Source organism: Buteo buteo, chromosome 3, assembly GCF_964188355.1.
Source record: "Buteo buteo chromosome 3, bButBut1.hap1.1, whole genome shotgun sequence".
In the NCBI taxonomy this organism is placed as follows: Eukaryota; Metazoa; Chordata; class Aves; order Accipitriformes; family Accipitridae; genus Buteo; species Buteo buteo.
The window spans coordinates 60,902,265-60,915,860 of NC_134173.1; the positions used below are offsets into that span (position 1 = coordinate 60,902,265).

Sequence of the window (13,596 nt, forward strand, 5' to 3'; positions counted from 1 at the left end):
AATAGGGAAATGTAGTGGGATTCAATAATGGCCCTACTTCAATATATTATCAACCTCTGCGTGTTTAAAAACTTACTAATGTAACTGATCACTTCATGTAAAATTTCATTAAGTAAAAATTATTTGAAGACTCTTACAATGGTGTATTTTTATACTACATGAAAGCTGAAAGCTAATGTAAATTCTAAAGAATTTATAAAGTACACACATTATTTTTTCTCTATAAGGCATATTTTGTACACCAATAATAGTTTTCACTACCACAATTATACAATAACACTCTATTGTAAAATAAAAAAAAAAAAAAAAAGTCAGGCATTTAGAAAGTAGATATTAAACTGATAATCTAGTTTGTCATTCCTGTTCTTAAAAATGTATTGCATACATGAAATTTTATATAAAATTATATTAAAAAAACCCACTGTTTGAACTAAAATCATTGGAATCTATATTTTATTCATACAAATAAAACTCAGGACCATGACAATATAAACTTCCTGCTATGAAACATAATTCAATCCTAAATTGGAAAAAAATCCTTAAAGCACTTGCAGTCCTTATTTTCTCTGCTGAGAACAGTACTGAAGGGAAAAAACATATTTTTTTACTGTATGTATCTGTTAATAGGAATCAGAAATAACTGATACAGATCCACAAACCAAGCAGTTGTACTCATTACTTTTGGTCACTGTTAACTTTGTGATTTTTTTTTTATTATTATTATTATTTTACATTTTAGTACTAAGGAACTTACACAATTTATCAACAAGATGTTTTCCATGATATTCAATTCTAGCTTGCATCACTTTGTGCAGAAAGGAATGTTGCTACTTTGAAAAAGTTAGTATTTATTTCAGGGCTTTCCACTGCAGGTTCACAGAAGAGGATGTAATGTTCTTCTGTATATGACAATAATACTTTTGTGTATATAGAGAACATACTAACTGATCCCATAACGATCCCATATTTGCCATGTACAAAATGATGCAAGCAAGTATTCTGCAACCTATTTATACATAACAGGTTATTTTATCTTTCAAATTCTTATTTTCTGTTCTCAAAATACATACTAACAGAACATCAAAGAATCTATTTTGAAAATGGCTGATAGGCTCAAATCCACTTTCTACATTTCAGAGTTCTAGACTGTGATCCAGCTCATGTACAAAGTACAAATGCAAAAAAAGCAGTACTTGGCTTACACAGATGAGTGTTTGTAATCTATTTTGAACAGTCAAAGACAGAGTTAGTAGTTTTCAGTTTCCAATTACTGAACCTTCAGCTGAAATGCAAAACCTAACTATGTGAATACTCAGGCCATGCAAAGTGAGATGAAATAATTTAAATGCCTTTCTCGGAGTAGGTATCTTAGCAGCTCAAACCAGATCTCAAGTATTCATCCTATTGTGTTCTCACTTCAATTAATAAAATAAAGTTTAGAAAAAAGCAGTTTGAATGCCTACAATGTCTTTCAACAAACTGAAGCATAGAAGGGTTTGCCGCCTTCCCAGCTGAGGGCTATGTCATGGTTTAACAAGGCAGGCAGCTAACCACCACACAGCCGTTCTCTCCCTCTCCACTGGGGCTGGGGAGGGGAACGTGAAAGAGAAAGGCAGAGTGAAGGAGCAGGGGAGTGTCCCCCCTTGTTTCCCCCACAGATTGGCTCTCCAAGGAGAAAAGGTAAATACTGTAATTATTTATAGTTTCCGAGAGATGGCTCCTGAAGTACAGAGATGAAAGCAATGCTGAGTACGGATACCAGATTAGTCTCACAGCTAGCAATTTTATCATATCATAAGCCAGAGTTACACAGTACATCAAAACGATAACCTTAACCCAGTCCCAGAGGTGATAAACAGCACAACAGGGAACATATACAGATAACACAACTCTGAGAACAAGTTGCAGCAACTCTGAGAGCAAATCAATCAACATTGTGACCAGCGACTATTAAACCAATATAACAAATGCTTATAACGAATTTGTTTAAACATGCTCTGGTCAAATCCATCGTTATCTCAACCCTTCATGCCCCACACTGAGTGCAAAAAAGGACTGTCGTGGTTTAACGTGGCAGGCAGCTAAGCACCATGCAGCCGCTCACTCACACCCCACCGTGGGATGGGGGAGAGAATCAGAAAAGAAGTAAAATTCATGGGCTGAGATAAAGACAGTTTAATAGGACAGAAAAGGAAGGGAAAATAATAATAATAATAATAATAATATAATTATAATAATAATTATAATACTAGAATATACAAGTGATGCAGAATGCAATTGCTCATTCCTGCTGACCAATGCCCAGCCAGTTCCCGAGAAGTGGCCCCTGGCAAACTTTTCCCCTAGTTTATATACTGAGCATGACATCATACGGTATGGAATATCCCTTTGGTCAGTTGGGGTCAGCAGTCCTGGCTGTGTCTCTTCACAAATTCTTGTGCCACCCAGCCTACTCACTGGCAGGATGGTATGAGGAGCTGAAGAGTCCTTGACCACTCCTTAGCAACAACTAAAACATAGCAGCACTATAGCAGCAACTAGGAAGAAAATTAACTCTATCCCAGATGAAACCAGGACAGGCTACTTCAGAACTTGTGTCTCTATAGTCTCATGATAGTTATTCAGGTGAAATCATAAATGTATTCATAAACTGCACTCTGTTCATTATTGACTCATTTGTGGTGCATGAATAGTTCCTTGAACCACATTATACTACTACCTCAGTATAATGTTCTAGATTTTTAAACTTTCACGACCAGTGGCATTAGAAAGAAAAGAGATTTTAACATAGGCATACATTGAAAACATACTTTCAGTATCTTCTAATTTTTAGATGAGATGAATTGTATATCAAGTAAAAGAAGCTATCTGATGCTGTCTCGCCCTTCTCCAACAGCTCCTATGGGTCTAAATACAAAAACCTACCAATAAAATTTTGGATATTGCACTCTGGGACTACACAAGACTTAAAGGAATAGCCCATTTTATTTTTAAAAGTTATTATTGTAATTTTATGGAAATGTTCTAGTATTTATGTGAGACTTATACATTATACAATTTAAATACATAGATTTCTAGGGATTTTATTTTAGAATGAAAATTAGTGTGTCATATTTTTTACTAATTTTAAATAGTTACTGAGTATTATGGAAATTATGATGAGACAATCTGAGAAACTCAACTAATCTCAAAGAATATTACCACTACTTACACAGAATAATCAATTACCTAATTAGCAAAACTTTAGATAGAGAAAATGAGGACTAAATTAATATTTGTAGTGGCATAAAACATATAAACATTATGTAAGTGTTTAACAAACCATTCTGTGGTGCTCTTTGTTGACATTCTTCAGTTGATGCAACATATTTTCAATGCAATATATTTTCATATTTAAGGTATCCATTAGAATACATAAACTGCATGTTATTAATATGATAAGAATTTAAAAATTCAACAAAGAAGTAAAAATATGCCAGAAAAAAGATTATTGATAAGACCACTATTCAGTTTTGGAATGTAAATACTTAATTCCTTATGTCAAAGTATCATTTACTTGGTCTTAAAATATTTCTTCAACAAATAAATTTCCTTTTGTTTTGTTTTATCTTTATATAAAAAAGTGCATTTGGATTTTGTAGCAGTTCAAAAGATGAACCAGACTGGACAGTGTGAAAAACCTATTAAATAAAGGATGAAAAGAGATATTGGAAATGAAACAAATGAAACCTTCTTACAGAAAACTGTTGTTGAGATTAAAAAGTAGTAATTTTGGCAAGAAGGGTGAACTTCCCCTCGGACTTGTGTCTCCTAGCATACGTGAAATAGAATTGGAGGATGCACTACATATTGAAAAAAAATGTTTATGGCTAACTCACTTGAAAAGTGCTTAATGTAAATATTTAAGTGATTTTCAATAAGAACCATGCACTGATACTTCAAAAACTAAGACTTTAATTTAGCTGACTCCTCATGATGACCTCTGTCAGTGCAGGCTCCAGTGAAATGGAAAACACTGGAAACACTGACATTAAAATGTGGCCATTACTTTCTATTTACTAACTATCTCTAAAAACAATCACAACTTTTAGAACAGGAAGTGTTGTCTGAGAGTCAGAGATGACCAGGACAACTGAGGAGAGCAAACTCTGTTCTGATCAAAGCATTTCTGGAGAAAGTTCAGTAGCAATACAGCAGTATTTTGAGTCCTGGAATCCTGACAAAAATTCCTGTTTCTCTATTGCAGAAAACTGCAAGAGACAAAAATCCAGAAGATACACAAGATACAGTTTCCGTTGTCTTCCTTCCTAGCAATGATGAGAAAGTATTGCCCCTTAGCTTAACATCCTGTATCAAACTCACGATTCAGCCCAATGCAGAATTTTCCATAGTCTCTTCTTGAAAAAAACCTAAGCTACAGATAAAAAAAAAAAAATAAAAATCATAAAACTTTCCTCCAATCCACAGGTAAAAGAGACTACGTCTTTCTTAGCAAGTAGTGGGGAGTAATAGTCATGGATCTATGGATTGAAACAGCTGGTGCCTAGGACTCAATATCCACACTAAGCGCTAAACTAGAAGGTTTTATTATTATTAGCTTTAGCTAATCTGGTCCTATAGGCTGATTGTCCATTAGTGGCTGAAGGCATTAGCTGAGATGTTGAAGTACACGTATTTAGTTTTGCATGAAAAGAATCCAGATTGCATGCTCTGAAACCATGCTTTAGTTCCGTGTTGTGAGCCAGAGAGTGGTAAACAAACAGGGATGCCTAATGCTTTACATTTTTCCGCATTATTCTACAAAATCATGTCATTATTTTGCAATTTGCAGTACAGGAATTTAGTTACAATGTACCTCTATTTTAAGCTTCAAGATAATCTTGAAAATATTTTCTATTTTGTTTTTCTTATTAACAATGTAGAGATGGTGTAGTCCACAGATTTTATGGAGCTATTATGCTCACTTAATCCTATTCTGTACTTTGAATACCATAGATTTTACTTCAATAATTCCCACACATGTAAAATAAATTATGTTTATTTTAGAGCATATCTTTGGAAAATATATCACATATCACAGAAAATCTTAATTCAGTAATCATCATAGTTTACTCTCCAACCACAATTCTTTACTTGCCACAAAATATTTGCCCTTAAAGTTTACATTTGTTTCCAATAAAGATTACAGGTTTAGACATGGTTTTGCAATTTCCTTACTCCACCTCAAAGTCTGTATGATGTTTTAATCACATATTTCTATCGCCTGCACATGAAAAATTAATTAATCATTAGTTTTGTAAAATAGCGTATTTCACTGAGCTACTAGTTAACTGGGTATCTACTGAGGGACATTGATATTATTTCCTGAATCACAAATTTTCAGCATATACTGTGGGTTTATACATTCACACCAAAAACATATTACATTTGTACACATTCACACATACACCTTTGTATAAACCCATATACACATATATAGCTATTGTTCTTGGCATGGACCAATACTTTAAATGATGTACTGTGAATTCTTTCTTTAATTAGAGGTGAAAGTTGTATACTGGCAGTACCCTACACATTTCAGTTATTTGGACACATAGGAATACAGAGATGCATTTTCACTTCCACTAGATTTTACTTTATTTTCATAACTTCCCACAGTTTTTTCCCCTCTGAAGTTGTAAGCAGCTGAGAGACTATCTGCATTTCAAGGAAATGGCAGGATAACTCTAACCTATAATTAATGTTTAGTTATAGACAAGCGATCAGGCAGCAATTTTGCAAGGCCATGTTCTCTGACTGGCTAATCAGACAACCAGACCACGGGATTTGCATACTGGAAAACTGACAAGAAATAACCGCGACACAATTATGCAGATCAGATACCAGAACCAATATGAGCAGAGGGAACTGCACAGCTGGGAAGAAAAAAAAAACCCAAACAAAACAACCTGCAACAAAATATTAGTGATTGCCAGAATTCCTGTCAGTCAGCTAAGGCGGTCTCATTCAGACAGAAAGTACATTTGTAATTATAGCCTTTTCTGCTCGTGAGGTACGCAGCACTAATAAAAAACATTTTAAATAATTCTGCTGTAATCGCACCAACCTGTAAGCATTTGTCAGTTAGTTAAGAAGCACAGCTGCTATTTTCAGTTTATTCATTCTCTCATTTTCGCTGAGAGTGACTAATTTTTGTCCCCTACGCATATATATAAAATACATAGTATATAGTACATATATTATTGTACTGGTATACTTTGCAGATTTTGGCAGGGGCTGGTGGGGTGTGGGGCTGCAGGGGTGGCATCTTTGGAAGAGACCAGGGGCTGAGCCGGACACAGCCGGTTCAGCCGGATCCAGCCGGCTCCAAGACCCCCACTGCAGGGCACAGCGGCACCCACCAGAGGAGTCTGGGGTGCCTCTGTACCAACCAGATGTGCCCCTGTGAAGACATACTTAAGAAAAGGAACAAGAAGGCCAGAGCAAGAGGAGAGAGGAGACCTCACTGAAGGAGGACAGAAGGAAGAACATGACTGAGCAGAGGCTGCAGCCGGAGCAGTTGCCTGAGCAGGGCCTGGAGCCCGAGTGTCCACCCGAGCAGGCACTGAGAGGTGGGACCCTAAGGGGACTGTAGGAACCACAGGGCACTGACCCGATCTGCTGCACTGCCCTTGTCTCACCGAAGGAACAGAGTGTAGTGTTTGGGGAGAACAAGAACAAAAAAGCACGTGTGTGGGGAGCTGTCCAAATGGAAGCAGGAGAGTTTTTCCTAAGGGTTTTTTTGTTATTATTTTTCTTCAATACTAGAATCAATAATTAACTGTTAATCGGCAAAGAAGTTAAACTGAAATTTCCTACATCAGTTTGCTGGTTTTGCCTGCACCAATTATATAAATATGTTATAATTTGGGATTAGGATTGTCACATGAGCATGTCCGCATTTACTCCTAGCTGCTGTATGTTCAGAAAAGCTTTTCAGAGAGCAAAAACAAATTAAAGGTGCAAGCAAGTTAAACTAAATTTCCCAGTCCTTACAGTACAGGTTTCAGGCCTGATCTTGCTCACTTGGAATTAAATTAGGATTTTATTCATGACTTTGAAGTAATGGTATGTAGCTCATTATGTGTAGTAGGACTGAATATTCCTCTTTTATATAGTTTAGGTACACCTAATGGCTGGAACCAGCAAGTGCTCTTAATTAATTGAACATTTCTGCATTACCTGTATACTCAAGATGAAATCCAGCAGCTGAAACACTGATATCAGACTGAAAATTTAGGTACAGATTATTTGACGTGCTGTTGAGAAGTGGCGGTATGGTTGTTCCTGAAAAGAGAAATCAAGATATTGTTGAAATAGATGTGTGTGTATGTATAAAAAGAAAGAAAGAGAAAAAGAAAAAGGTGGGAAGGGAGGCGAGAAGATGGGGGTGGGGGGAGAGAGAGGTCACATAACCAATTCCACCATATTTTGTCATCATGGATGCTATCAAATATCTGTTCCTATAAAAGTTTTATTACATTTTCAGTGCACCACAATATCAGAGACCTCAACTGTAGGCATTCAGGGAAGCAAGGTCTAATATAAATTTATATTACATTCTTTTATCCACAACAGAAGAAATATTCACTAGGGTTTTCATAAAAGCAAGAGCAAATCCTGTAACTGGAATAATTTTAAATGTAACAGTCAAATATATCAAGCAGCTCTGAACATATTTGGTAGGGCTATTCTTAGAAATGTTATTATTTATTTGTGTTTCAGCACAAGACAAGATAACAATCTTATTGTCTGTGATCTCATTCTGTATACATGAATGAAGTAGAATAAAGGAAAACAAAACAAGAAAAAGTAACGCAAACAGAACTGTCTTGTTTATCTAAAATAAGGATAAAGAATGCATCCTCTAGTCATGTACAATTTCAAGAGGCATCTCTTTTAGAGGTCTATATTTTTGGCCCCTGCTATAAGAGTGGGCAAAAAGAGAGATTAATAGATATCTAGTTTGGGAGCCTCTGAATGTTATTTCATTTCTAACATTTTCAAATATTCAAGTTTATGAAAGTCTGCTAAGAGATGACTGATTAAAACAGAAGGAATACTACCTGTTGTTAATTATAGGAGGAACACACACACACACACGCATGAAAGAGCTGTATGTTTACAATAGAGTTGAAACTGTGAAACACTTATTGTAAAATCTTCTCAGTCACCTGAATAACTTCCAAGCCTTGGAGCATTGTTGTCAGCACCATCATAAAAGTCGAGGGAATCCCAATTGTGTTCTGTAGCAAAACTTACCACCTGCACCTATGAAGAAAAATGTGAGGCAAAGAACATAAACTTCCTCCCCTCTGTATTGAAGCACAAAGATGACTGTAAATTGTAGCCTCTGTTGCTTTCAATCATGAAAAGTTGTGTCTTGCTATCATTGCCAAAGAGAATGGAAAATCATCATTAAGTGAATACAATTGCATTGCAACATTTTTTTAATTTAATTGCCAATTCAGACTTTTAGATCCTGTGACCTTTAGTGAAAACCGCATATGACCTCTAACTAGAGTCACACAACTGTAAAAATCATCTGGGTATAGAGCAGTTAGTTACTTTATGATTCTCTCCAGTTTATCCAGGGCCAAAAACAGGCCCACAGTGATGCACGCTGCTTCATCTATCTTGCCATGTTCAATTTTGCCTCCAGGTAAGAGCAACCTCCTGTGTTTGGTTACCTTCATCATTGACTCATCTCCTGAGGAGGAGCAGTCACTAGCACGCTACAAGCAAAAGGCAGAACATTCACTTCATTCCTTCCAGAGGTGACAACATTTTTCCACTCGTAAGAAGATGCAAAGCAGTAAACAGATAGACTGCAAGAGGGAGGACATATCTGTTCTCATATAGTGAAAACACTCCCCATGAAGTAGAGAAATGCCAGGTTCCTTTTCCTGTTTTGGAGGGGAGAGGTTCTGGCATTTTTTTTGTTTTAGTGAAATAACTGTTTAATGAAAAGCATTTAAAAAGTGACAGAAGAGCAGATGAAACCTCAACCACCCTCAAAAAGGGGTACCTTAGCCACTAAGTTAGATAATTATGCTTCTTTTACTGTTCTTCTGCCTCAATTATTCTTCCTTTTATTTTTTTTCCAAAATGGAATAGCTTCAACACAAGAAATAAGCACCAGTTCCAGTACAACTAGGTAATGAAGTTATTTTTCTAGGTGAAATATATGACTTGGACCTTCTTCTAGGTAAAAAGAAAGTTCAGTATGGCTACCTATTTCTTGGATGGGGGCCTTAAACACTACTTTTTTGTAGAAATTGGTCAGATACTACAGCCAAAGGATGATTTTTTTTTTTTTTTTGAAGTGAAGCAATGGAGACACCCTGAGTGTTAGCATGTTTAGATACTTGGAGGAAACCCACTGAAAAAATTCAGACTTGGCTGTCTATTTTTTGGTTCACAAGGGATTTAGGTGAAACTTATGGGTGTTGCCTCTGTCAGGAATATTTCTGAAAACATACAGAATCGGAAGTGCAGGCACCTGGGAAACCTTCAGAACAATTTTCAAATTACCTAATGTTTTTTATGTGTTTTTGGGGCCGGATTGCTGCTGACTACAGTTTTTACATTCATCATAAAACACCTAATTTAAAACATCTATTTTAGTGCAACTGATGCTAGTTGCCCTAACCTCCCCATGTAGTCAATAAGTAGACAGACATACCTTCAGGCAGTGATTCAGAGCCAAAGCCTATATCAGATGTTTTGAATTACCTACTTGAGGCACCGTTCTGCTCTAACTTTATAAGGAACTATGGTAGATTAATTTCCTGATAAAAGGTATTTAAGTTAGGTGCCTGAAGGCAGGCATTTGGTGTACACTTTATATTTACCTAAATCTACTTTTAAATGTCTGCTTTTTGATTTGATATTAGACAGCTCAGCATTTACATCTGATCACGCTGTTTCAACAGATTCAACAAAGTAATCATATATATCAATAGCTGTTTTACCTAAACAGTTTAAAATTCCATCTACACATTTCACAGAGGAATATGCACTGGTGATATATTATTTTCATCTCCTTTAAAGCTGGGAAAGTGTCTTTGATACTTTGAGGGAATAAGTATTAGTCAGGAAAAATGTCCAGATATTTTATGTATTTACATAAACACAAAAGCATTAGCTGTCACAGTATCTTGAATATCTGCATTTGCACACATTCTCAGGTTGGACAAAATCAGTCACCCAAGTTTTCAAATGTTGCCTCAAGTAGCTGATTTTCACAGTAACAATTACATTTTAATATATGTATATTCAATTTTTTTCTTTCCTATGAAGTGAAAAAAACAAAACCAAAACAATACTGATGTCATTTTTTATGTCATTAGTAGATATAAAGCTAAGCTCAGTTGTGAAAAATAACGCAGTAAAAATGGTATGACTTCTGATGTATACTCTGTCTTACTGACCCTGTATCAGCTGTATTCAGTTTACTACACCAGGGACTTTATCCTCCTCAGACCTAGCCCTGAAAATCAGACAGTATTCAAAGGATCAAGCATGAATATCACACTTCATGACTGTCCTGCTTCAGTGACAATATTAAATGTTCTACATATCTAATTACAATCATACAGGTATGCCCATGAAACTGCCCTGTTGTCATTACACTGAAACAAATATAAATTAATAACTTATTCAATAACTGATAACAGAAAGGAAGGATGCTATTTGATAACTCTGAAAAAAAAACTTGGGAGAACTAGAAAGAAAGCGAACAGTAAATACATCTTTTTTATTATGACTCTGGAGCAGAAGAATATCATGCAGATTAAACACCTAACTTGAAATCAAAGTTAGTCATTTAATCACCTAATGCAGTCTGTGATAAGAGATAAATACTTCCAAAAAGCAACAGTGACTGCCTAAGTCACGATGCCAATTAATGCCTAATTTAAATCCTCTGAACTATCCTCCTAGTGTTTAACTTACATTACTGATTGTATAAGAAATACACAGAACAAAGTATCCTAACTTAGTCAACTGTTTAAATCAAGCAGTGTTCCTCAAAATCAATCCCAAAACTGATTTAGATTATTAAATACTATTGTTAATGGACATCGGTGGCTTTGAAAATTGAACTCATAAATGTTACCATGTACGGACTTAGGTTGTATTTGTTATGATTTCTGTGTTCTTCCATAAAGTTTTTACATTTTTCTTAAGTATTTTTAGTTATTTAAAACAAAACCTATATTTTTCTGAATACTTATAAAGTAGCAAAGTATAAACTCGTACTATTTTAGAAACTTTTCTTGACACAGTAGAATACCTTAAAAGCTCTGTGATGTAATTTATTAAAAAGCTTTAATAAAGTGTCCACAATGGTTCTGGATTTTATTATTAAACCTTTACCTACAGAAACTGAGCTCTTTATTTATTCATTTTCTACAGTAGTTATATTTTGAACCACGGGTAGACATAGAAAACTTGCTACCATGGTTTCTTGATACGCATTTTGCTAGAAATTTATCAGATGATGCTTAAAAGTCCTAATTTATTAAACTCAACTGCCTTTCCAATAATCAGATTTCTGTCAGTTTCTTTAGTGAACTCTAAAGAGTGAGATATACATGACTTAGCTTAATTGATACTTTTCTGCTATGTGTTCCTTCTATTTACATTAATAAAGCAGTAAGCATAACAGAGCTGGCATGTAACCGCTGGTTGTCAATTTCCCCTCCCTGCCAGTTATACTTTTAAAATTCACAGAAACTGTTTTTTCACAAACCTATAGAACTTGTGCTAGCAGATCCTGCTGCCAGATTCCCACTGAGAAATCTCTGTAGTGAGGTCACAGCTTTGTGTGGAGGGAAAGAAAACAAAGATTCCAGAGTTCAGAATTGGGAACAGCAAGTGAACATCTGTGCCCGTGGTGCCTACCAGGAAAGTAAGTATTGATTTAATAACTTAAATCAGTTTTGAGATTGATTTTGAGGAACACAATTTAAAGAGCTCTTAATCTAAATTTTAGTAAATGAGAATTTTGTCAATATTTTAAAGGACCAATTCCCATCTCATGTTGAAACATACTGAAGATTCTTTATAACACTATGAACTTCCATAACTATAGAGTAAATAACAGAGTTTCTAGGAAAACATATATAACTTGTCCACAGAAGCAACCCACTTAATTTCACTCTGTTAAAGGAGATTTATCCATTTGGGGAGACGAAAAAAAATCACAGGGAAGACTCTGTTTCCTCTGGCTTACAAGGAATCACTGACCTATTGAAACAACACATTTTAAATTATTGGTGCTTTTCTTCTAAGTAAAAAGTTACAAGTGTATCTTTTAAGATTTTTGTAAATCTTATAACTTTTAACAACTCCATGAATAAAAAGATGTGCAATAAATTCCATTGTGAGAATCATTAGTGAGATAGAAAAATGTATGAATAAATGATCTTTTCATGCTCTTGCATCAGGAAAAACAGTTTTAAACATGATGATGACAAGCAAATAGCAAGTATACTTACTTGAATCCCAGCTCCCTCTGGTACTGTGATCTTCCACACACAATTCAGATTGTTGTCATAAGGCTCAGGGTAACCAGGAGACAAAATAGTCCCTTTGCGCTTTGTTAAAATTCCACCACAGGGCACTGAAAGGAAATGTATAAGACAAGAAAAGAAGTATGAAGCTTCAGAAGTGAGAAAAGTTATTATAAAAGCTTACACAATGTTCAGCATACCGTAGCTGAAAACTTCTGTAAATTTATGCTACATTAAAAAATTTATATTTGCCTCAGGAAAATAAAATCTTGTATCTCAAAAAACTCCTTTTAAATGACCAAAAAAGAATAACAGAAAATTTTAATTATGTCAGTTTTCTACCTTGGAGAATCATGCTCATACTCCCCTTATTTATTTGACCTTTAATGAAGTGAAATTCATTCCATTGTCTCCTAATAATCTTACAAAAATGAAACATTATTTTAAAGGGTTAAGAATTAAGTTTGAACTTTTACTTATTTTATCAGTATAAAAGATTAAAAAAGTCATAAAAAAGATACATTCTTTCTTAATGTTGCTACTTTGTTGTTGTCTAAATAATTAATAGCACCAGTCTCAACTCCTTGACTGTTCTCTTTGCTTCCATGAGTTATCCCATTATAATCTATGGATCTATCACATTAGTAAAGAAATTGCTAAATGCTTGCGAGACTGCACTTATCATATCCATGCCCATGGATTAATAAAAATGTTACGCATGAAATAGGACAGAGGCATTCAGTACCACCAAGTTTCTCTTCTCAATGTTCAGCTTGAATATATCTTGTCTAGATCATTAGATGCTCTAACAGGGACAAAGAATATTACTGCTTAATGAGATGGTTTATCAAAACCATTAGAAGCTAATATATCACTTCTAAGCAACACTGCTAAGTTCTGAATGGATTTCATTAGATACAAATATGAGGATTTAGAAAATAGGTAGGAAATAGGTAGGAGAATGCAACTTATCTTAATAATGAATACTGTACCTATGTTTTCTGTGACACATAATTGATAGAATCTGTTGGGAACTACA

At 34.9% G+C, this 13,596-nt stretch overlaps 1 protein-coding gene across 3 annotated transcripts in view; it reads right to left on the minus strand.

Moving 5' to 3' along the window:
* Nucleotides 1–13,596, minus strand: part of CSMD3 (CUB and Sushi multiple domains 3) — a 749,348-nt gene that overhangs the window by 127,948 nt on the left and 607,804 nt on the right. For all 3 annotated transcript variants that reach the window (XM_075024389.1, XM_075024388.1, XM_075024387.1), the window contains 3 exons: nt 12,543–12,667; nt 8,214–8,310; nt 7,222–7,326 (listed from right to left, as the gene is read on the minus strand). In XM_075024389.1, the coding sequence (XP_074880490.1) occupies nt 7,222–7,326; nt 8,214–8,310; nt 12,543–12,667 (327 nt within the window). The remainder of the gene's footprint in view (nt 1–7,221; nt 7,327–8,213; nt 8,311–12,542; nt 12,668–13,596) is intronic.